The sequence below is a fragment of the Hyla sarda genome, chromosome 1 (genome assembly GCF_029499605.1).
Source record: "Hyla sarda isolate aHylSar1 chromosome 1, aHylSar1.hap1, whole genome shotgun sequence".
Classification (NCBI taxonomy): Eukaryota; Metazoa; Chordata; class Amphibia; order Anura; family Hylidae; genus Hyla; species Hyla sarda.
This window is the reverse complement of record NC_079189.1, coordinates 481,543,348-481,568,952: the sequence shown is the minus strand read 5'-3', so window position 1 is coordinate 481,568,952 and position 25,605 is coordinate 481,543,348. Positions and strand designations below refer to the sequence as shown.

Genomic DNA, 25,605 nt, shown 5'->3' with positions numbered 1-25,605 from the left:
ATATTGGGAGTTGTAATCCACAGGTTGGTGAAGGCTCGTACATTAGTTGTAATTAGTGCCTAGGCCCTGCCCCCCTCCTTCGCTACACACGGCGCCCTGCCCTCCCTAGGCCCACGCCTGCACCGCCGCGTCCCCGTCACCCCCGGCTCCCGGGATCCCGCGCTGTGGTCCCGCCCCCCGGCCTTGGTCCAGCTTCTCTCCTCCTAGTCCGGGTTACGTGGCAGCACTACCGTCAGCAGCAGAGCGGCGGACATATTACATGTCGGCCTGGGGAAGGTGCTGAGCGGTAACCGGCTACGTCCCGCTATACAGGGCTCCACACAGCTGAGCTGCCGGTGCAAGGTGAGGAGGATGTGGGGCAGGAGGCGGCGGCTGCTGCAGGAATCTCCCCCCGGCTACACATTCACCATCCGCCGCATTGTGTGCACAGTATTGTATCTACACTATACATTAGCAGCCGCATTGTCTGCACAGTGTCTTATCTACACTATACGGGCAGTAGACTGGGGGAGGACGTGGCAGCCAGGACCGTGCAGTGCGAGGAATGCTGGGAAATGTAGTCATGGACTGTGCTGTGGTGTCAGACAACAGTATCCCTGCTCCCCAACCTGTGGCTCTAAAGCTGCTTGCAAAACTACAACTCCCATGGTGCCCTGACAGCTGTAGACACACAGGTTGAGGAAACTCTGCTGTGAGGGTTTGTTCAGTATTTTGGCATGATGTATCTTTTTGTAAGAAAAACTCTGTTGTCAATAGCAACCAATTGGTGCTCAGCTTTTAGAGAGTAAGAAATGAAAGCTGAGCTGTGATTGGTTGATGTGGGGGCCTAATACTATATGGGGGCAGTGTGGGGACCTACTACTGAATGAGGCGCATTACTGCTCGATGGTGCCACAGAGGGGGCACTATTACCGTGTGGGACAATGCACACAGGGAGTCCGTGAAGAGTTGGGCATTGTGCAGGACAGAGTAGCCTAAGATGTTTGGCATGTTCTGTTGAGACAAGTGTTGGTCGTGAGAAATCTTAAAGGGGTACTCTGCCCCTAGACATCTTATGCCCTAGCCGTCACGCCCCCTCCCATAGACATAATTGGAGGGTGTGAGGCGTGACGTCACGTCTCCTGCCCCAGGAACCCAGCATTCTAAACATACTGATAAGAATGCCGGGTGCTGCACTGAGATCGAGGGTGGTCGATCAGACATCTTATCCCCTGTCCTTTGGATAGAGGAGACATCACCTGTGAGTCAGGCATGGGGAGAGGATATGGAGTATTGTCTTATTGGATTGAGCTTTGTTGTGGGGTCTCCTATTGGAACTCCTCTTCTGCTAAACTGGAACCTGTCCAGTGCCCCTAGGAACTGTTATGAACCACTGTGTTCCCCATGAAAACTGCAGGTAGCTCATCGCTTGAATAGACACCCAGTCCAGTGATTATTGTAGGACAAGCATTCACATTGCAGTATAACAGGGGATTCCAGCTCTTATTGAGACTTGTACAGTAATCTTGTTTATTGGGCTCCAATATTTGAATATCTTTGTGCAATGTATGAGTTTTATGCAATAAATACACAGTGTGTGTATATATAAGATTTACAGTATGTCTGTTCTGATCAGTTTTTTTCTTACAGTTCCCCAATCACAGAAAATGATGGAAGAGAGCGGCATTGAGACAACCCCCCCTGGCACTCCTCCTCCCAGCACCTTGGGGATATCAACTGCAGCTGCTCCAGCTATTGCTGCCCCACTTCCTCCAGGTAGAAACAGTGTGTCATGGCATAAGGCTACATTCACACCACGTTTTGTACATACGGGTGCCGGATCCGGCGGGGGGAGGGGCAAACCGCGCGCTCCCGTACCCCAGCCAGATCAGCCCGTGACTTCATTTACTTTAATGAGCCGACCGGAGTCAAACGGTGACTCCGGTCGGCTCAGTTTTGACCCGTATGCGGTTTTGGACCGGACCTAAAACCTAGTATACTACGGTTTTAGGTCCGGTAACAAAACCGCATACGGGTCAAAACTGAGCCGACCGGAGACACCGTGTGACTCTGGTCGGCTCATTAAAGTAAATGACGTCACGGGCTGATCCGCTTGGGGTTACAGAAGCGCCCGGTTTGCCCCTCCCCCTGCCGGATCCGGCACCCATATGTACAAAACGTGGTGTGAATGCAGCCTAAGACTGTTTGCTGTACACTGGCCCAGACTTCTCACTGAGACAAAAATGTGCCTAATTGGTTATATGTCTTGAGACAAAAAACACAGTTCAGCTTTCACTTATCAAAATGAGCTGTGATTTGTTGCAATCTTTCTGAAACATGTAGGCATTTAGTTACAACACTTATCCCTTATCCACAGGTAAGGTGATAAGTGTCAGTTCGCATGGGATCTGACTGCTGGGACCCCTTTCCCCCATCTCCAGAAAGGGGCCCTGTATCTTTGTTTTGAATGAAGCTCTGTGCTATTTTCCATAGCTGCATAGACAATGATTGGAGTGGTGGCCACATGCACAACTCCCCACTCCAAGACTCAGGTGCTCCATTCTGGAGATTGCGGTCCCAGCAGTTGGACCCCATTGCAAACTGTGGGTAGGAGATAAGTGTTGTAACTTGGAATACCACCTTAGGGTCTATTCACACATACAGTATCTTGCGCATATTTGATGCTGCAAATTTCAATGTAAACGAATTGAACACAGCATCTAATATGCGCAGGATACATTACATGTGAATTCACCCTTACCCCCATAAGGACACAGGACGTGGTACTTTTACGTCCTATACGTGATGTGAGCACTGTAACGGTGGTAGCAACATGCATGACAGGTCCCAAATGCTATCAGCAGCCAGTAATGGTGGACATCAATGGTAATAATAAAGATAATACTGATCAGTGCTATTCCTATGCATAGCACTGAACAGTATTAGCAATCTGATGATTGCTATAAATAGTCCCCTATAGGGACATAAAGTGTATTAAAAAAAGTCGAAAATCCCTCCTCCCCCAATAAAAATGTAAATCGCCCCTTTTTCCCATTTTACCTCCAAAAAGTATAAAATAATTAACAAACATATATGGTATGACCGCATGCGTAAATGTCCGAACTATTAAAATATAATGTAAATATGTAATTGAGCTCGTATGGTGAACAGCGTAAATGTAAAAAAAATAAAAAAAAAATAAATAAAAATAATTGCTGTTTTTTGGTTACATCAAATTCCCCCCAAAAACAATAAAATGCGATCAAATTGTCACATATACCCAAAAGTGGTACAAAGAAAACCCAGATCACGGTGCAAAAAAAAGCTCTCATACAGCTCTGTATATGGAAAAATGAGAAAGTTATAGGTGGTCAATATAGGGCAATTTTAAACATACTGTACTTATATTTATAATTTTTTTTTTTTAAATCAACAGATGCCAGAAAGTAAAACAGATTTGTAAATTACTTCTATAAAAAATTTTTTGGGGAACACAGTGCTCTCTGCTGACATCCAATTTAGGAACTGTCCAGAGCAGAATATGTTTGCTCTGGGGATTTTCTCCTACTCTGGACAGTTCTTAAAATGGACAGAGATGTCAGCAGAGAGCACTGTGCTCATAATGTCAGCAGAGAGCTCTGTGTTCCAAAAAGAAAAGAATTCCCTCTGTAGTAGTCAGCAGCTAATAAGTACTGGAATGATTAAGATTTTTTTAATAGAAGCAATTTGCAAATCTGTTAAACCAGTTGATAAAAAAAAAAAAAAAAAAAAATGCACCGGAGTACCCCTTTAAGTTGTTCTTTCCAGTCTGACAACAGTGCTCTCTGCTGACACCTCTGTCTGTGTCAGGAACTGTCCAGAGCAGGATAGTTTTGCTATGGGGATTTGCTTCTACTCTACAAAAAAGAGCAACTCAGCTTCCTCTGTAGCATACAGCAGCTGATAAATACTGGAAGGATTAAGATTTTTTTTAATAGAAGTAATTTACAAATCTGTTTACCTTTCTGGACTCCAGTTGATATTAACAAAAATGTTTTCCACCAGAGTACCCCTTTAATGGAAAACATCCTGGTCTAGATGATGCCTTGTTAGCTGCATACATCAGATCCACAAGTCTCTTAAGTAGTTTGCTGTCTTAAAGGGGTTGTCTGGTTCTACAAAGCTCCTTTTGCATGCCCTGTATAAATAGTTACAGTTCTGATAAAAGTCTTATATAAAATCTGGCACACCTTCTGCTTTCAATAAAAGAAACCCTGTCTATGCTACTACTCGAATATCTACGAAATCAGTACTAGAAAATCTAGAAAGTGATCAGTGGGACAGGATGGATCAGTGCCTGAGATCAACAGATATGGAAGTACTGTTGTGCTTACATACTTTTGCTTAAAGGGGTTCTCCGGTACTTACACATCTTTTCCCCTATCCAAAGGATAGGGGATAAGATGCCTGATTGCGGGAGTCCCGCCGCTGGGGACCCCCGGGATCATGCACGCGGCACCCCGTTTGTAATCAGTCCCTGGAGCTGTCACGCCCCCTCCTGTAGGCTTGCATTGAGGGGCGGAGCGTGACATCACACGGGGGCGGAGGCGTGACGTCACACGCCTCTGGCCCGGAGGTTGCCTGTAATCAGTCCCGGAGTGAACACGCTCCAGGGACTGATTACAAACGGGGTGCCGCGTGCATGATCACGGGGGTCCCCAGCGGCGGGACTCCCGCAATCAGGCATCTTATCCCCTATCCTTTGGATAGGGGAAAAGATGTGTAAGCACCGGAGAACCCCTTTAAAAGGGTACTCTGGTGGAAAACTATTTATTTTAAATCAACTGTTGCCAGAAAGTTGAACAGATTTGTAAATTACTTCTATTAAAAAATCTTAATTCTTCCAGTACTTATTAGCTGCTGTATACTACTTTTTTTAATGTCCTTTCTGTCTGACCACAGTGCTCTCTGCTGATACCTTTGGACATGTCAGGAACTATCTGGAGCAGGAGCAAATCCCCATTCCTTGTTATGTATATGTTCATTGCACCTGTGCATGCTGGGTGCAGTTTACATGATTTTAGAGGAAATAGGGGAGATATTAAGACAAGAATCATTCATGAACTGTAAGTTAATTATTTACAAACTAAGTCTTTCATTAATGTAGTTTAACAGAAAGGAGTTTGTAGAATCGGACAACCCTGTTTAAAGGGATTATCAAGTAATAGAAAAAAATGAGCTAATTTCTTTCAAAAACCACTCCCTGTCTGTCTCCAAGTTGTAATACCACACACATGGGGACAACCTGGATTTTTTGTATTTCTGTTTTTACATGTTCAAATAAAGCTACCAATAAAATTATGGAATCATTATTTCTTTTGAACCCTACATGTACCACCTGCGCCCATTCACTGTCTATGAAGCATACTCTGGAGCTGAGTGCACCTCCTACCTGGTTGATCCCGGCTGCTATCATTAGCACCAATCAGGGTGATGTCCAGCATTAACCCTTTAGATGCTGTGATCAACTTTGGTTGCAGTGTCTAAAAGTGCCAAAATTGCATTGCCGATTAGCTCAGGGTGCTGATTAGGACCACTATAGTGAAGTCGTTGGGTCCTGATCACTCCATGCTGTCTGATCGGTGCTTCAACTGTGCAGGAAACCTCAGCAGCCTGTACAAATGAAGCGCCGTTAACACTGATCAATGCTGTGCTATGGCACTTAAGTGCCATAAAAATAAAAAATAAAAACATTTGGAAAAAAATGTTAATATATGTGAATAATCCTCTTCCCTAAATATGTTTGAAACACCCTTCCCATTTATTTATATATTTTTTTTTTAGATAAAATAATGTAAACAAAGATAAATGTGTGGTATAGCTACATGTGTAAATGTCTGAATGCTTTATTGCGTAAATAAGAAAAAAAAATTGTTCAGAATTTCTGAACAAAAAGTCCCATCAAAACAAAAATGGTGCAGATAAAAAGTACAGATCATGGTGAAAAATGAGCTTTCATAGAGCCCCATTTATGGAAAAATAACTGTAACAGGGGTCAGTAGAGGACAGTTCTAAGTATACGAATTTTCTGGAGGTAGTAGTACTACCACTACAGTAATCTCCCCAGCCACCCCCAGACTCCCGCAGCCGGGGAAACTGTTACTCACATCATGGAAAGGAGTCTGTTCCATGATGGGAGTAGTAGTCATCGCTCAGCACTGCAGGAGTCTGCTGATGTCACCTCTTCTGAGCATGCTCAGAAATAACTGTTCGAAAATGGATATTAAAGGGGTATTCCAGGCAAAACCTTTTTTTATATCTATCAACTGGCTCCGGAAAGTTAAACTGATTTGTAAATTACTTCTATTAAAAAATCTTAATCCTTCCAATAATTAATTATTAGCTTCTGAAGTTTTCAGTCTAACTGCTCAATGATGATGTCACGTCCCGGGAGCTGTGCATGATGGGAGAATATCCCCATAGATACTGCACAGCTCCCGGGATGTGAGTCATCAGAGAGCAGTTAGACAGAAAACAACAACTCAACTTCAGAAGCTAATAACTATTGGAAGGATTAAGATTTTATAATAGAAGTAATTTACAAATCTGTTTAACTTTCCGGAGCCAGTTGATATATATAAAAAAAGTTTTAGCCTGGAATACACCTTTAAAAACCGGGTGCAAACGAATGACATTAAAAGCTCATCTGTTTACCATAGACATCAATGTTAAATTTATAATATCCGCTTCTATTCCGTTACTTTTGACTGGGAAAAAAATACTGCATACGACGTCTTTTTGCCGTCAAAAATAACGGATTAGGAACCAAACGGGTGAAAACGGCTTACAAAGGACTGTAAAAAAAAAAAAAAAAAAAAAAAATCCAATTGACATCAATGGGATACATTTACAGCCGTTTGCAAAAGGCTTAAAGGAGTAGTCCAGTCCTAAAAAAAACAAACGTATCCCCTATCCTATCTCCTGTACGGGGCCTGGCAGCCCGCAGGAAGGGGGCATGTTTACCACCGCACGAAGTGACAGCTGACACGCCCCCTCAATACAACTCCATGGCAGAGCCAGAGATTGCCGAAGGCAGTGCTCCGGTCAGACCCCCCCTACGATCTGAAATTTATCCCCTACATTACAACCAGCACTTCAACTCAGTGCAGGCCATAAGACTGGATCTGCTGAAGACTGTCGATTTACTGTTATACTGTGTTCTCTGTCATTACTCTTCGGTGTACTGTATTATGATGAAAGAACAATGGCTATGTAAACCACTGATGTACTCTTCTGTTTTCACTTTACAGTTTTATCAAGTCCACTGGCTCTTCCGACCATCTCATCTCCCCAGGGTCTTCCTCCTCCTCCTACTTTCTCATCCCCTCTTCCATCAGTTCTTCCCATGAGACCTTCAGCTCCCTTGCCGTATACACCTCCACCTGTGGCCTCAGGAGGTTTGCTGCCTCCTCTCCATACATCAGCCTCTGCAGGTTTCAGCAGTCCATTGCCATCCCTCTCTTCTCCTACATCTTTTCCTCCTCCTCCACTCAGCTCTACTCCTGCACCTGTTTTATCAGCACCACCTATGGGTCCTCCGGTTACAGGATTTTCTATGGCTTCCACCTATGATATTACAAAGGGTCACGCGGGGCGAGCACCACAGACACCATTGATGCCTTCATATTCTGCACCCCCTGTCACAGGTTGTCTCTCTTTAATGTTTTATATTCCATTATTTTATTTTAAGTTTCTTTTATTTAAAGAGGTACTCCACTGCAAAACATTTTTTTTATCATCTTGGTGCCAGAAAGTTAAACAGATTTGTAAATTACTTCTATTTAAAAATCTTAATCCTTGCAGTACTTATCAGCTGCTGTATGTTCCACAGGAAGTTCTTTTAGAATTTCCTTTCTGTCCGACCACAGTGCTATCTGTTGACGCCTCTGTCCATGTCAGGAACTATCCAGAGCAAGAACAATTCCCCATAGCAAACCTATCCTGCTCTGGACAGTTCCTGACATTGGGGCTTCAGCAGATAGCAGTGTGGTCAGACAGAAAGGGAATTCAAAAAGAAAATAACTTCCTGTGGATCATACAGCAGCTAAGTAGTACTCGAAGGATTAAAGGGGTACTCCAGTGGAAAACTTTTTTTTTTAAATCAACTGGCGCCAGAAAGTTAAACAGATTTGTAAATTACTTCTATTAAAAAAAAAATCTTAATCCTTCTACTACTTATTAGCTACTGAATTCTACAGAGGAAATTATTTTCTTTTTGGAACACAGAGCTCTCTGCTGACATCACAAGCACAGTGCTCTCTGCTGACATCTCTGTCCTTTTTAAGAACTGTCCAGAGTAGGAGAAAATCCCCATAGCAAACATATGCTGCTCTGGACAGTTCCTAAAATGGACAGCGATGTCAGCAGAGAGCACTGTGCTCGTGATGTCAGCAGAGAGCTCTGTTTTCCAAAAAGAAAACCATTTCCTCTGTAGTATTCAGCAGCTAATAAGTACTGGAAGGATTAAGATTTTTTAACCCCTTGGGGACGGAGGGTTTTTCCGTTTTCGCACTTTCGTTTTTTCCTCAAAAATCATAACTCTTTCAATATTGCACCTAAAAATCCATATTATGGCTTATTTTTTTGTGCCACCCATTCTACTTTGTAATGACATCAGTCATTTTACCCAAAAATGCACGGCGAAATGGGGAAAAAAAATAATTGTGTGACAAAATTGAAGAGAAAACGCCATTTTGTAAATTTTGGGGGCTTCCGTTTCTACGCAGTGCATTTTTTGGTAAAAATGACACCTTATCTTTATTCTGTAGGTCCATACGGTTAAAATGATACCCTACTTATATAGGTTTGATTTTGTCATACTTCTGGAAAAAATCATAACTACATGCAGGAAAATGTATGCGTTTAAAATTGTCATCTTCTGACCCCTATAACTTTTTTATTTTTCCGCGTACAGAGCGGTATGAGGGCTAATTTATTTTGCGCCGTTATCAGAAGTTTTTATCGGTACCATTTTTGTATTCATCGGACTATTTGATCGCTTTTTATAAATTTTTTCAGAATATAAAAAGTGACCAAAAATATGCTATTTTGGACTTTTCTATTTTTTTGCGCGTACGACATTGACCGAGCGGTTTAGTTAACGATATATTTTTATAATTCGGACATTTCCGCACCCGGCACTATCACATGTTTTTATTTTTTATTTACACTTTGTTTTTTTAAATGGGAAAAGGGGGGTGATTCAAACTTTTATTAGGGAAGGGGTTTAGTCACTTTTTTTGCAATGTTATAGCTCCCATAGGGGACTATGACACTGCACACACTGATCTTTTACATTTATCAGTGGTTTCTCATAGGAAACCATTGATCAATGATTCTGCTGCTTGACTGCTCATGCCTGGATCTCAGGCACTGAGCAGTCATTCGGTGATCGGACAGCGAGGAGGCAGGTAAGGGACCCTCCTGATGTCCTACAGCTGTCCCGAACAGCCCACTGAGCTAGCCAGGAGCAGTTTAATTTCATTTTAGACGCGGCGATCAACTTTGAACGCCGCGTCTAAATGGTTAATAACAACGGCCGGGACCCGTGGCTAATAGCGCGTGGCACTGATCGCGGTGCCGTGCTCTAGTAGCCACGGGTCCTGGCTGTTGTTAGAGGCCCGCTATTGACCCGCTATGACGCGTGGGCCCGCGTTATAGGAAGGGAGTGAGCACCTGTACGCCCTCCGTCCCCAACAGGTTAATGTAAGTAATTTTACAAATCTGTTTAAAGCAGTACTTTACTTTCTGGCACCAGTTGATTTAAAAAAAAAAAAAAAAAAGTTTTCCACTGGAGTACCCCTTAGAAAACAGCTTTCTGTTGTGTATGTCTAGACAAAACACATTATGTGACGCTCTTGTTTGCTGCTTATGTGAACATTGTTAGGGAACTCTCCAAAATATATATGTATATTATTTTTTTAGGCCAAGTGCTCTGTTTTATTACGAATGTATGTATGAACTGTATATCAGAAGCCTAAAACTTGGAGTGATACAGGAATGACTTTTATTGTAGTTTTATATTCCCAGCTAAAATGTGCCAGCGGAATACCGTCTGCTCTTTATGGCAGGCTGTATCTTGCTGACTGCCATAAATGTCATGTTGTTAGCAGATGTTTCAGATATGAACATTATATTAAGGAATTGTTCTTTAATGTAATGTATATCCCGGCTCCAAGCTGAAGTGTACTGTATAACAGTGATTGATACATTGGTGAGTTACATGTGCCTGGTGGTTGTATGGCAGTGTTACATGTGTATAGTCTTTTCTAGTTTGAATAGGACTGATGTAAAAGGTCACATATTGATAATACTCACAGGTTACGGAGAGCTGGTTATTTGTTTACAGCACTAACAGGAAAGTGCTGCCATTATGTCATCCCTGTTTATATCTAACCATAGATTAATTTGAGTTTCATACGGTGTGTTAGTTGTATATTGATGTGTAGTGATATAACACTTCAGAAATGATTCCTGATGCTGCTCTTTCATCCATATTGTCCAGTGTTTCCCAACCAGGGTGCCTCCAGATGTTGCAAAACTACAACTCCCAGAAAACTTGGACAACCCTTGGCTGTCCAGGCATTCTGGGAGTTGTAGTTTTGCAACACTTGGAGGCACCCTGGTTGGGAAACACTGATATAGTGGGAGAGAAACTTACCAAGGCACCTTTACATCTTTAACCCCTCCCCCCACCGCTTAAAATATGCAGATTAGGATTAGGTCTTAATCTGTCATTTATTTTCTTTTTACTAGCATTTCTCTGCTCTAAGCCCGATTGTGCGCTACTAGCTGATGAGTCCTCTGCTTTAGATCATTAAACTTAGCAGTCTTCTCTATGGCTCGTCCTGTTTGTGGATTTACAGCAGGGCAAGTACAAAGCCTTCGAACATTTCATGTTGCTGCCTTGTGCTAAAATACAAAAACGTACCCTCATCATGCCACACTCAGTACCCCATAATGACAATGTGAAAACACAAATTTTGACTCTCAAATTAATTAAAAATGAAAAAACTTTACATGGACATAAGTATTAAGACCCTTTACTATGACACTCGAAATTTTGCTCGGATGGTGCCTCTCATTTCTTGTGATCATGGACACTTTATGTGATTATGGTTTAAAAAAAAAACTTTATGTAAGGATACATAATATGTGAGGTAACAATGATCAAAAAAGATTTTAAAAGTGGGTCTGAGTGACCCAAAAAGAAGCCATACTCACCTGCCACACAGCTGCCATTCCGACAGCTCCCAGTCCCCACCATTCAGCCCTTGTTCCAGTCACCTGTCATCTCCACAAGCACTGCCTGCTTAGCCAGGTACTGGTTGAGAAGGGTCACTGCTGTATCCAGTAATTGGATGAACAGGTAGTTTTTGTGGAGACAACACATTAGAGGAACCAGCAAGCAGTGGGGACTGAGAGCTGTCAGAAGTTGTAGCTGGAAATAGTTTACATTCTTGTTTACTTTATTTTTCTTACATAACATTGCATTGGTGCCTTCCAGTAACCTGTGTGATAATAACTTTATTCCCTAATGTACGTGGACCAGGTGCTGACAGCACCACTAAACAATACATGGCAACAGCAATAAATTACTTTCATCACACTGTGGGCATGATAACATATGAGAAGGGATGGTAGCATCATCTCAAAATCTCTGCATGCCCACCAGAAATATGCTTTTATTTGTCTTTATATATTAACACCAAAAAGGAGAAGAACCAACCTACTATAAAAAGTAGGTGGGAGTGCACTTGCTAAATAGGAACGCCGAAAACGTGTACCAAACAGTGCACACAAAAACATGAAATCATTATAAATCCATATACTTTATTAAATTCACAAAGTTTAAAACATACATAGAAAAGTGCAGAATGCATAAAAAAGGCAGGTATAAGTCTATGTGAGATGTAATATAGCAGAGTAATCACATAAATAGATGGAAATAGGGGTTATAAATACAAGGGAACCTCAGTATAAGACTATGACGAACATAAGTCAATTGAAAGAAAACAAAGCCCAATGCCCAACCAGATGATCAAGAAAGCCAGACCATACCTACCAACCCCAACGGTAGGCTGTTTTATAGGATAGCCACACCCCCTGAGGAAGCACTTTAGAAGCAAAACGATCGTTGGGGTTGGTAGGTATGGTCTGGCATTCTTGATCATCTGGTTGGGCATTGGGCTTTGTTTTCTTTCAATTGACTTATGTTCGTCATAGTCTTATACTGAGGTTCCCTTGTATTTATAACCCCTATTGCCATCTATTTATGTGATTACTCTGCTATATTACATCTCACATAGACTTATACCTGCCTTTCCATAGTGATTCAGTGCCTTTTTTATGCATTCTGCACTTTTCTATGTATGTTTTAAACTTTGTGAATTTAATAAAGTATATGGATTTATAATGATTTCATGTTTTTGTGTGCACTGTTTGGTACACGTTTTTGGCGTTCCATGTCTTTATATATCACAAATGTCCTGTACGATATGAGCTCCCACATGATCTATTTTAGGGACACAATGTGATGTGGTTATATAGATACAGTCAGGTGAATGCAGGTGATTGTAGTTACATTCTAAAAAGTATTCATATGTATACTCTACTAGGGCTATCTCAGTACTTAAGGACAGTTCCAGATGACCGTACAAAGATCATAAGAGACAATATTTTATTGATATGAATGCAAAAGCAATACACAAGACTGAAGGATAAGATCATGTAACAATGGAAAGTGCTATAGTGGAATCTGACAGAGATGGGGCTCTGCACATGATTAAATGGCATAAAGTACATGTATATTAAAAGGCATGCCAAGATGCCCCGGAAGAAGCCTTGGAGCAAAACATTGGGTGTTGGAGGCATGCACGCTGCACATTGTTGTGACCACTTGGTAATCACTGTGTCATATGTTTACTTAAGCATTTGTGCCTCTCTCTCCCCTTAAGCACCGTGCAGGTTCCATATTATGTTGATGCACATTACCATTTTTGCTGCTACATACGTTCAGTGTAGGTTGTTCTATAGACCATCTTGATGCACTCTATTTATGCTACTGCTACGGTATTAATTTTGCTTATAAGGGAGTAGTAACGGTTCATGGCATGCCTTTTAATATACATGTACTTGATGCCATTTAATCATGTGCAGATTCCCATCTCTGTCAGATTCCACTATAGCACTTTCCATTTTTTATGTGATCTTATCCTTCGGTCTTGTGTTTTGTTTTTGCATTCATGTCAATAAAATATTGTGAAAATACAAAGAAATAATCTTCAGCTCACCTCCCGTGGGCTTTGCGCGGATCCTCAGCCTGGCTCAGCTTGATACGTGACAGTAAAAAGAGAAAGCACTTAATCCAGCAAATCCTAAAACATCAATTCTTTGTTCCAAACGATAACATTTGCAAGACTAACTCGCATCACACCACCTAGCCGGTGACACACTCCCAATAGATGCGTTTTGAGCGCATGCGCGCTCTTGATCACCATACCACCTGTGCACACCTTGCCCTCTAAGTACGTGACCCAGAGGGAGGAGTCACTGTTTGTGAATTTAAAATGATTTAACAAGACAGGTTCAAAAAGTGCTTGCTGGTAATATTCACGTAAAGTTGGAAACTATATGTGCTTCAAATCGCCATGATAGTGACATGCAGGTGCGCACAGTAGTCTATACACATATGTATATATGTATCAAGAGAACAATTATCAATAATATTAAATATATAGATGACCATTCACAAGTGCAACATTAGTAATGAAACATTAGTTCCTTTCGTTTGTTTAACCCTTGGGGGGCTCTGGTCTGGAGCACAAACTGCCAGTATGCCTCCCGACTTAACCGTTTGCGCTGCAGATCACCTCTCCGTGTTGTCAACTGAACTTTTTCTATGGCCTACATCCTAAAGTTATTGACACTGGCATTGTGTTTTTTGAAAAAATGTAATGATGCACCTGATTTGTTACGGTTACCATTTATATTTACAGCATCATTTAGGTGTTCCCTAATTCTTGTTTTCAGTTTCCGTGTGGTGCACCCCACATACTTTAGGTTGCAATATTGTCTCTTATGATCTTTGTACACTAATTTTTCTGTCTGTGAGGTATCTGTCTTGGCGTAGATCAGTTACGCATGGGAATATTTTTGTCTCTACAGTTCCAGATGAGCAAAGATTTTTGCATCCATATCATGGCTGTAACTCCTGGCACAATTGTAGGTCTGAAAAGCCTAATTGACAGCATTGTAGACTTGGCTGCTGTGTGGACAAGGAAACGTGTTTTCTGTTAGTAAAATCACTGAAAATCAGCTATTTGTCAATAAATATGAACAATATAGCCTCAGTTCCATGTTTCAATTATCATGCATACAACATCATTCACAGATTTTTGGCATCAACACACATTTATGTTAAATATATAATAAAATAACCAAATATTAATGTTGTGTTTTTTTTTTTTTTTTTTCCTCCCCCGTTTGTAGTTTTACCAAACCCCGTAACTCAGTTTGCTTCTGTTGCACCTGGTACATCAGGCTCTTCCATTACATTTCCAGAGGAGTCTGAAGACCCCAGAGTGCCTGCAGCACAAAATGAGCTGCCTGCTGGAGGAATCTGGGGCTTCATTAAGGTAAGAAGCATAGGAGATGCATATTTTATAGGAGGAGGGTTTAATCTATCCTGTGATTGGTGGATTCAGTGTTATCTATCTACTCGTGTGACCTTTTACTGTGCTCCCTGTATGTTCTGGGGAAAAAAAGGCATTACTAGGAAATAATCTGTACAGAACATAATGTCTTAGTTTAGTTTTAGCCCTAGTTGCAAGTTTAGAAACTGCATGATTTCATGATGGGCATGACTTAAGCGGAGACATCCACTGGGGCCGGGAAGCATAGCAGACCCAGGTCCTGGCTTTCTGACTGTCCTGAACACCTAACAAAACTATTTTAATGGATATACCATAAACCGCCTGAAAGTTATGCTAAAGGTATGCCCGGATTAAACACGTGAAGCCCTTTTGCGATATGTGGGCAGCTTTACAATTGGTTAACCGGTTTCCAGCAAGCAGTGTATGGCATGGTCTCCTGACTCGAGTCCACGCCCTACCGGCCGGCCCTCAGCTGATTCTTGTAGCTGGGGGTCGGCTATTAACTCTTTCGATCGCTGCTGTCAAAGTTGACATTGGAGTCAAAAGGGACATTTAAACACTCCCTGGTGGTCCAGTGGGATGGATCGCCCCCTCCACAGTGCCATCGCAGGGGTGCGATCCACTGTGGAGGTAACCGGAGGGCTTACCTCTGCTCCTACGGCTGTCCCAACTCTGTGATTGATAAAGCCTGGCTAAACCAGGCTTTATCAATCAAGCGCAGAACACACAGATCAATGAACCACATTAATCTATATGATGAATCTACTGGAAAAAAAAACCCCATTAACCCCTTCCATATTAAAGTGTGAATCGCCCCCCTTTTTCCAAATTCCATATAAAAAATATGTAAACATAATAAAAATAAACATATGTGGTATCGCCACGTGTGCAAATGTCCGAACTATAAAAATATAACTTAAATTAAACCACGCAATCCAAAATTGCATATATTTGGTCACTTTGTATATCTTAAAAAATTTATAAAAAGCGATCAAAAAGTCCCATAAAAACAAAAATGGTACCAATAAAACTTCAGGTGATGGTGCAAAAAATGAGCTCCCACACATCCCCGTATACGGAAAATAAAAAAAGTTATAGGGGTCAGAAGATGCCAATTTTCAAAATACAAATTTTGGTGCACGTAGTTTACGGTATAATTTTTTTTAGGGAGTAAAATAAATAAAAGCCATATAAATTTGGTATTCTTGTAACCGTATGGACCTAGAGAATAAAAAGTTGTCATTTTTACCAAAAAGTCCACTGCATAGAATCGGAAGCCACCAAAAGTTCAAAATGTGCATTTTGTTTTCAATTTTGCCCCACAAATATTTTCTTTTCTGGTTTTGCTGTAGATTTTGTTGTGAAATGATTGATGTCATTACAAAGTGATATTGGTGGCGCAAAAAAATCCCTCATAATGGTCTGTAGGTGCAAAATTGAAAGTGTATGATTTTTAGAAGGTGAGGAGGAAATAACGAAAGGTCAAAACTGGAAAATGGCCTTGCCCTTAACCTCCTGAGCGATAATCCCGAGCGTGACTCGGGATTAATTTTCCCTGCTAGGATCGGTAACCCCGAGTCACGCTCGGGGTAGAATAGCAGAGTTGCCGGGCGGGCTACACGATATATCGCAAAAGCAATGCGATATAGCGATGCGGCCCCCGGGAAAACATGCGATTATCTGCTCTGGTCGGCTCCCGTGGCGGGGGCCGGCCAGAGCAGGTAAAGAAAAATACTAAAAGTCAATGTTTCCCTACCAGGGGGCCTCCAGCTGTTGCAAAACTACAACTACATGCTGGGAGTAGTAGTTTCACAACAGCTGGAGGCGCACTGAGCTAAGTGTAAAAGCAAAAAAGGAGTAAAATAAAAAAAATAAAAAAAACGTTTGCTTACCTAATCCCGGTCCTTGAAGATGTCGTTCCCCTCCGTGCGCTCTGGTCCCTGCTCTCTTCACTATTCACCTTACAGGACCTTTCCCTATTCACCCAATCACAGGCCGCAGTGGTTTCAAGCCTGTGATTGGCTGAAGGGGAAAGGGCTTGTTCTGCAGCAAATACACTATGTTTGAAATCTGCCCGGCAAACCTAGTGTATGCTGCTGCAGGACAAGGTGACAAGGGGGGGGGGTGGGAATTTGACGGGGGGGGGGAATGAATGTGACGGGGGGGAGGGGAATGTGACGGGGGGGGGGGGAATGCGACGGGGGGGGGGGGGGAATGCGACCAGGGAGGGGTATGTGACATGAAGGGGGGGGGATGTGACAGGGGGGAGGGGAATGTAACTTGAAGGGGGGGGAATGTAACAAGGGGGGGGAATGTGACAAGGAGGGGGGGAGAATGTGACGGGGGAGATGTGAAATGGGCGGGGGGGAGATGTGAAATTAAATGCAAAAAATTGTACCGCTTTTGGTACAAATTTCCACACAGAATCATACCGCCACGGAGGTTAAGGGGTTAATACGTGATAGATGCACTTTAACATGTACCTGTTTTAAAAAAAAAAAAAAAAAATCAAGTTTTTACCGGTCAGGGTCTAAATATTCAGAACCTGAACAGTCACTAGGTCCATATGTCTGCAAGCTTTTATAATGACTGTGCCCATCTAAATATGATGGGCACCTTTGCCCAGATTTACTAATGTAAAAAGTTTCTTGTTGTTTTTAGCTTTCCAGTTTTGTCTCTCTTTTTTGCATCACCTAGCCAATTTTGCTCAGCAACCAACAAAAGGGGCATGGGCTCTGTATTTTTGGCATTCCTGATAATACATTTATTATAGGTTTCCCTGTACTTTTCTGACCAACTTTAAATCTGTCTGTTTTGATTTCAATGACATGATAGGTGCAATTTACCACTAAATGGTGCACATTATTGTGAGCAGGCACACAGTCTCACACAAAGAATAGCCAAATACACTAAGCGGCAATAAGACTGATCATAAATATAGCGGGATTAGAAACTAACAAACTTTATAACTTAATATCTTCCCCATTCCTGGGGGCAAAAACGTCCCCCGGGGAAGGTGCGGATAACAATTGTAGCATATATAACGCGTTGTCAATTGTTATATATGCTAAAATCTGCTGATTGGTTCCCTTTAAGTTCTGTTTCTCATACAGAGAGAAATAGGGGTCAGGGGAACATGTTTATTGGACTTGTAGTATGTCAGAAGACAGCACTATGGTCACTAATATTTAAAGTGTTACACTCATTAAAAACACCATATGTCGATCAGACGTGTCCAAAGTTGTCGATCGCAGCCAAGAGATCTGTAGACTTCTATGCAGATAAATGGACAGATCTCTCGGCCGGCCGGGGAGCAGAGTGCAACGCCGCCTGCTTTCCTGGCTAATACCTCACAATCACAATGAGTCTCAGGTGACAACTGATGCGATCAATAGCTTTTGATATGTCTGATCAACATTATGTATGTATGTTTTTTATGACAGTAACACATTTAATAGTTTGAAGTGATACTGAATGTTATGCGTTTTTAAAATGTTTGATCGTTTGTAGCTTTTCAGTAAATGTGAATTTTAAAAATTAAATTTTTTTTTTAATATAGGGAGTTGCTGGAAATCCTGTGGTGAAATCTGTGCTAGATAAAACCAAACACTCTGTGGAGAGTGTGATCACTACTCTGGACCCTGGCATGGCTCCATATATCAGTAAGTAAAGTATTACAACTTCTGTCAGTTCAGATAGCATTCAATCCTATTTTTAGCTTTGTCCATTCATATGAAGGTAGAATGGCAGGAAAGAAGCAAATGGAAGACTCTTCATCTGAATGCAAAAAAAATAAAAAATGGTGTCTTCAATTATTTTTTTTTAAGGATCTGGAGGGGAGCTGGACATAGTGGTAACCTCTAAGAAAGAAGTGAAAGTTGCTGCTGTGCGAGATGCTTTTCAAGAAGTGTTTGGTATGGCCCTTGTAACAGGAGAAGATGGGCAGTCAAACATTGCTCCGCAGCCTGTTGGCTATGCAGCAGGCCTAAAGGTAAGTTATTCTATCTTGCAGTAAATACTGCATATAAAGGACAAAAGAAGAAGCAAGTGCAATTAATATATTATTTTTCTTAAGATATTGTGCTGTTTTATTTTTATTTTTTTCATTGTAAGACTTATTGACTGTTTAGTCAAAAAGGTTGCATGCATTTTACTGTTGGTGTATTAACCCCTTAACGACGCAGGACGTATATGTACTTCCTGGTGAGCTGGTACTTAACGCACCAGGACATACATTTATGTCCTATGCATAACCGCGAGCATCGAAGCGATGCTCGCGTCATGCGTGGCAGGTCCCGGCTGCTGATAGCAGCCAGGGACCCGCCCGTAATGGCGGACATCCGCGATCGTGCGGATGTCCGCCATTAACCCCTCAGATGCCATGATCAATAAAGATCACAGCATCTGCAGCATTGCGGACACTAAAATGGAAGATTGGATCGCCCGCAGTGCTGCCGCGCCGATCCGATCATCCAGCATGGCAGACGGAGGTCCCCTGACCTGCCTCCGCTGCCTTCCCGGCGTCTTCTGCTCTGGTCTGCTATCGAGCGGACCAGAGCAGAAGATGACCGATAATACTGATAAGTGCTATGTCCTATACATAGCACTGAACAGTATTAGCAATCGAATGATTGCTATAAATAGTCCCCTTTGTGGACTATTAAAGTGTAAACAGAAAAGTAAAAAAAAAAAAAAAAAAAAATTTGAAAAACCCCATCTCCCAATAAAAACGTAAATTGTCCCATTTTCCCTATTTCACCCCCAAAAAGTGTAAAAAAAATCCAAAGTCCAAAAAAAAGTTAAAGATCATTTAACCCCTTCCCTAATAAAAGTTTGAATCACCCCCCTTTTCCCAATAAAAAAAAAAGAAACTGTGTAAATAAAAATAAACGTGTGGTATGTGTGCTTAAATGTCTGAACTATAAAAATAAATTATTTAAACTGCACGGTCAATGGCGTACGCGCAAAAAAATTCCAAAGTCCAAAATAGCGTATTTTTGGTCACTTTTTATACCATAAAAAAAATTGATAAAAAGGGATCAAAAATGGTACCGCTAAACACTTCAGATCACGGTGCAAAAAATGAGCCCTCATACCGCCTCATACATGGAGAAATTAAAAAAAAGTTATAGGGGTCAGAATAGGACAATTATAAACATATACATTTTCCTGCGTGTAGTTATAGTTACATAGTTAGTATGGTTGAAAAAAGACATACGTCCATCAAGTCCAACCAGGGGATTGAAGGGAAGGGTGTAAGGGGATAAGGGGAAGGGATGTAGTTTTATAATTCTGCATAAGCATTAATGTTATTTTGTTCCAGGAATGTATCTAATCCTGTTTTAAAGCTGGTAATTGTTCCTGCTGTGACCAGTTCCTGAGGTAGACCGTTCCATAAATTCACAGTCCTCACGGTAAAGAAGGCGTGTCGCCCCTTTAGACTAAACCTTTTCTTCTCCAGATGGAGGGAGTGCCCCCTCGTCCTTTGGGGGGGTTTAACCTGGAACAGTTTTTCTCCATATTTTTTGTATGGGCCATTTATATACTTATATACGTTTATCATATCCCCCCTTAAACGTCTCTTCTGAAGACTAAACAATTGTAACTCCTTTAATCGTTCCTCGTAGCTAAGATGTTCCATGCCCCATATTAGTTTAGTCGCACGTCTCTGCACCCTTTCCAGCTCTGCAGTGTCCCTTTTATGGACAGGTGACCAAAACTGAACAGCATATTCCAGGTGAGGCCGTACCAATGCTTTATAAAGGGGGAGTATTATGTCCCTGTCCCTTGAGTCCATGCCTCTTTTTATACATGACAATATCCTGCCGGCTTTGGAAGCAGCAGCCTGACATTACATGCTATTCTGTAGTCTGTGATCTACAAGTACACCCAGATCCCTCTCTACCAGTGACTCTGCCAGTTTAATCCCCCCTAAGACATACGATGCATGCAGGTTATTAGTACCCAGATGCATAACTTTACATTTATCCACATTGAACCTCATTTGCCAAGTGGATGCCCAGACACTTAGTCTATCCATGTCATCTTGTAACTTATGCACATCCTCTATAGACTGTACTGTGCTACAAAGCTTGGTGTCATCTGCAAAGATAGAAACAGAGCTGTTAATACCATCCTCTATATCATTGATAAATAAATTAAACAGCAGCGGGCCCAGTACTGAACCTTGGGGTACACCACTAATAACCGGGGACCAATCAGAGTACGAATCATTGACCACCACTCTCTTGGTACAATCCATGAGCCAGTGTTCAATCCAGTTACAAACTAAAGTTTCCAAACCCAAAGACCTTAACTTACCTGTCAGACGTCTGTGAGGGACAGTATCAAATGCTTTAGCAAAATCCAGAAACACTATATCCACAGCCATTCCTCTGTCAAGTTATGATTTTTTTCAGAAGTACGACAAAATCAAACCTATATAAGTAGGGTATAATTTAAACCGTATGGACCTACAGAATAAAGATAATGGTCATTTTTACCAAAAAATTTACTGCGCAGAAACGGAAGCTCCCAAAAGTTACAAAATGGTGTTTTTTCTTCGATTTTTTTTCGCACAATGATTTTTTTTTTCCATTTCACCATAGATTTTGGGGTGAAATGACTGATGTCATTACAAAGTAGAATTTGTGGTGCAAAAAATAAGCAATCATATGGATTTTTAGGTGCAAAATTTTAAGTGTTATTATTTTTAGAAGGTGATGAGGAAAAAACGAAAATGCAAAAACTGAATAAAACCTCCGTACTCCTAAGGGGTTAAAAGAGAGAAAAAGAAAAAAAAGTTATTCACTGGAGTACACCTTTAACCTCTTAAGGACGCATGGCGTACCTGTACGCTCTGCGCCCGGTCCTGGTCTATAACGCGGGGTCACGTGTCCCCTCATCATAGTGGGTCAGTCCCGGTGGCTAATGAAAGCCAGGACCCCGGACTAATAGCATGCTGCATCGATCATTGTGCTGCGTAGTACTAACCCTTTAGACGTGGCGTTCAAAGTTAATCGCCGCATCTAAAGTAACAAAAATACACTCCTGGCTGCTCAGTCAGGCTGATCGGGACCATTGCGGTGAAATCGCGATGTTCTGATCAGCTAGAACGCGAGCAGAGGGTCCATTACCTGGTGCGTCCAATTGGCGATTGATTGCTCCAAGCCTGAAATCCAGGCTTGAGCAATCGACCGCTGATAACACTAATCAATGCCATGTTAATGCATAGCAGTCATCTGTGTAGAAGATCCGTGTGTGCGGTGTTATAGCCACTAGAGGAGGGAGCTATAACACTGCAAAAAAAAGTGTGAAAAAAAAGTGAATAAAGATGATTTAACCCCTTCCCTAATAAAGGAATCACCCACCTTTTCCCATTTAAAAAAAAAAAAAAAAGTGTAAATAAAAATAAACATATGTGGTGTTGCCGTGTGCGGAAATGTCTGAACTATAAAAATATATCATTAATTAAACCGCACGATCAATGGCGTACGTGCAAAAAAAATCCAAAGTCCAAAATAGCGTATTTTTTGTCACTTTTTATATCATGAAAAGATTTATAAAAAGTGATCAAAAAGTCAGATCAATACAAAAATGGTATCCCTCAAATCACAACGCAAAAAATGAGCCCTCATACCGCCCCATACGGGGAAAAATAAAAGTTATAGGGGACAAAAGATGACCCTTTTAAACGTATTCATTTTTGTGCATGTATTTATGATTTTTTCCAGAAATAAGACAAAATCAAACCTATGTAAGTAGGGTACCATTTTAATCGTATGGACCTACAGAATAAAGATAAGATGTCATTTTTACCGAAAAATTTACTGCGTAGAAACGGAAGCCCCCAAAATTTACAAAATGGTGTTTTTTCTTCAATTTTGTCGCACAGTTAAAAAATGTTTTCTGTTTTGCTGTGGATTTTTGGGTAAAATGACTAATGTCACTGCAAAGTAGAATTGGTGGCGCAAAACATAAGCCATAATATGAAATTTTAGGTGCAAAATTGAAAGGGTTATGTTTTTTGAAAGGTAAGGAGAAAAAAAAAGGGGGGGGGTGCAAAAATGGAAAAACCCTGAGTGCTTAAGGCGTTGTGTTGGTGTATTTTTCAACTCTTCTGGCCACTTTACTACTACTACTACTACTACTACTACTACTTTTGTTTTTTTCTGATCATCCAATAATTGTTGGCTTATTTAGTTGCTAGTTTTGAGCTCTATGTACTTTAAAGTATTGATAATCCCTTGGGCACCAGCTGCAATATCTTCCATTGGTGTTCACTAGTGATTACAACAGAATTACATGTCAGAAGTTGTGTGAGAGTTTAGGAACACTTTATATTTAGTGTCTTGGGGATCTGGAATGTTCGTTTGCCCATTTCTTTGGCAGTACATAAAGAGAGCTATAACAACTGAGCACTAGTTAATGTGCTAGAATCCATCTCCCCACTTATCCCATGTACAATCTAATGATGAAAAATAAAACATGGTAATAAATAAAACATGGTAAGTGGGTTAAAGTATTATTTTAGCACCTTAAACAGAATACCTGCCGTCTGCAGGGAGCCCAGGAAAGGATCGATAGCCTGCGTCGGAGTGGTGTGATCCATGAGAAGCAGCCTGCTGTGTCAGTGGAAAATTTCATCGCTGAGCTTCTGCCAGACAAGTAAGCAATAGATATATAGTAAAATGAACTTCATTGTGCTGATGTCCTCAGTTTAGAAACTATCCATGTTTTTCTGTACATGTAGTCACATATAAGCATTCATCTTCAATACTGCTGACTTATATCCGAAGAAGCAGGTAAAAGATACTGTACTTTGTTCTTGTGTGTCAATGAATGATCTATACATATTTTACTTGCTAATTAAAAGACAGTTTAGTTATTATGTTACATTTTGTTATAGGTGGTTTGACATCGGCTGTATCATTGTTGATGACCCAATCCATGGAATACGTTTAGAAGCCTTTACACAAGCCACACCTGTGCCTTTAGAATATGTACAACAGGTACAATGTCATATTTTTTGTCTATGCCCAGAGACTTAATGAAAGCAAGGAAACAGTTTTTTTTTATGAAGATCATACAGTTTTTACAAGAAAGTTAAGTGATTGTTCTGTTACGCTCTTTTCACATTGTTAGTATTATATAAGCACCCTCTGGGTAGTTTGTCAGGTTTTATGTTTATCTGCTGAAAAAAGAAATGCTATATGGCGGCTGTACTATTTAATATAAGTGTACAGTAATAAGTGTACAAATTTACAGTGTGTGTATATGTGTATGTATGTGTGTGTGTATGTATATATGTATATATATATATATATATATATATATAATATAATATAGATAGCAAAGTCATCGGTAGTTGCAGTATCTTGTAATACCTTTTTTATTTTGGACTAACAAGATTATGTAGAGACAAGCTTTCGGGATTCCTCCCTTTATCAAGTCATAGGCATTTCTTGATAAAGGGAGGAATCCCGAAAGCTTGTCTCTACAAAATCTTGTGAGTCCAATAAAAAAGGTATTACAAGATACTGCAACTACCGATGATTTAGCTTTTTGCATCCCTGGACTAATACGGCTACTCCTAACTAATAAATATATATACACACACACCCACCTCTTGTGGCCGTACTCTAACTGCTCTTGTGCATTGGCCACAGACAGGTACTATATAAGCAACTAAAATATCCTAGAATACATTATTGTAATGCATAACTCAGAACACGAATGCAGAGCACAGTGAGCTTGTCTTACTACTACCAACCTCCCGAAGTAATCTAACAGATGTCTCCCTTTTGTCTGAGGTTATAATGAATACAATATTTAGATAAAGATTTTTTTTTTCCTTTTCTTCCCTCTGATCTATAGGCCCAAAATCTAACCCCCCAAGACTATAACCTCCGGTGGTCCGGGCTCTCAGTGACAGTGGGCGAAGTTCTGGAGAGAAGCATGCCCCATGTCAGCAGGACTGATTGGCATGTGGCATTCACAGGCATGTCCCGTAAGCAGATGATTTACAGTGCAGCCAAAGCCCTGGCAGGAATGTACAAGCAGCGTCTCCCACCAAGAAGTCTTTGAAAACAACCCCACTTGATATTTCTTTTTATATAATTGTGTTTTTTAGACCTGAAATTAAGACCAAATGACTTGGAGCAGTAGTTCTCTATTGTTAAAAGGAAACACAAGAAACTGCACAGTTATTTCTATTGAGATATCTAATTTTCTGTACAATCAAGAGGTTACAACTTTTGTTAGACATCTGGGAATGTAGTGCCCCTACGTCTGCCTCCACCCACAATATCTGTGTGTTCAGCTGCTATAGAGGTACCTATATGGCAAGTGGTAGGCTAGGCTTATAAGCAAAGGAGTATACGTTATATACTGCCTATACATTCTTCACTAGATACTTCCATTTATTTACTTGCCAAGCTTTAATTTCTATGTATGTCAGTGTATGTAATACAAAGTCTGTCTGCTTAATTTCATGTAGATCATATAGCCAGGAATATATATTGGAAATGATTGCACCTTAATTGTCCCTTCCTTTCTTGGTTATTCATTTGTAGATATTACAGTTAAAGGGATACTGCGGCGAAAAGTAACTTATCCCCAAGTACTGGGACTCCAGACATCTCCTGAAAGGGTCCCAGTTTTCTGAGAGGAGTGCGTGCTGGGGTCAGCATGCACTCCATTTATTTCTATGGGAATGCTGGATATGCCAGAGTACAGCACTCGGGTCTCTTCTGCGCTCCCATAGAGAATGAATGGAGCGTGTGCTAACCCCAGCTTGCGCTCCCACAATCTGACACTTATCCCCTATACTGTGTATAGGGGATAAGTTACTTTTCACTGCAGTACCCTTTAAAATGCAAAACCATATCCAGGTAGCTTAAAGTGTACCTGTCTTTTGCTAAAAAAATAAAAT

At 41.0% G+C, this 25,605-nt stretch overlaps 1 protein-coding gene across 4 annotated transcripts; it reads left to right on the top strand.

The window, feature by feature from the left end:
• Positions 1-63: 63 nt before the first annotated feature.
• PRRC1 (proline rich coiled-coil 1) lies at positions 64-25,605 on the top strand. 4 transcript variants are annotated; one of them, XM_056537301.1, is made up of 9 exons: positions 66-342; positions 1,630-1,755; positions 7,269-7,664; positions 14,509-14,654; positions 18,232-18,334; positions 18,500-18,663; positions 23,236-23,339; positions 23,581-23,683; positions 24,549-25,605. In XM_056537301.1, the coding sequence occupies exons 2-9, from the start codon at positions 1,647-1,649 to the stop codon at positions 24,756-24,758; spliced, it is 1,335 nt and encodes a 444-aa protein (XP_056393276.1). In that variant the 5' UTR covers positions 66-342; positions 1,630-1,646; the 3' UTR covers positions 24,759-25,605. The 4 variants fall into 4 exon arrangements, with proteins under 4 accessions (XP_056393280.1, XP_056393276.1, XP_056393279.1 ...); XM_056537304.1 differs by lacking the exon at positions 66-342 and adding an exon at positions 537-691; XM_056537302.1 differs by lacking the exon at positions 66-342 and adding an exon at positions 537-697.

What these genes read in the sequence shown, in the direction of transcription:
- PRRC1 (XM_056537301.1), top strand. Translation starts at nt 1,647, where the DNA reads ATGATGGAAGAGAGCGGCATTGAGACAACCCCCCCTGGCACTCCTCCT. An exon ending in TTCTGCACCCCCTGTCACAG is followed by an intron (nt 7,665 to 14,508) that starts GTTGTCTCTCTT and finishes CCCCGTTTGTAG; the next exon opens with TTTTACCAAACCCCGTAACT. An exon ending in GAATCTGGGGCTTCATTAAG is followed by an intron (nt 14,655 to 18,231) that starts GTAAGAAGCATA and finishes TTTTTAATATAG; the next exon opens with GGAGTTGCTGGAAATCCTGT.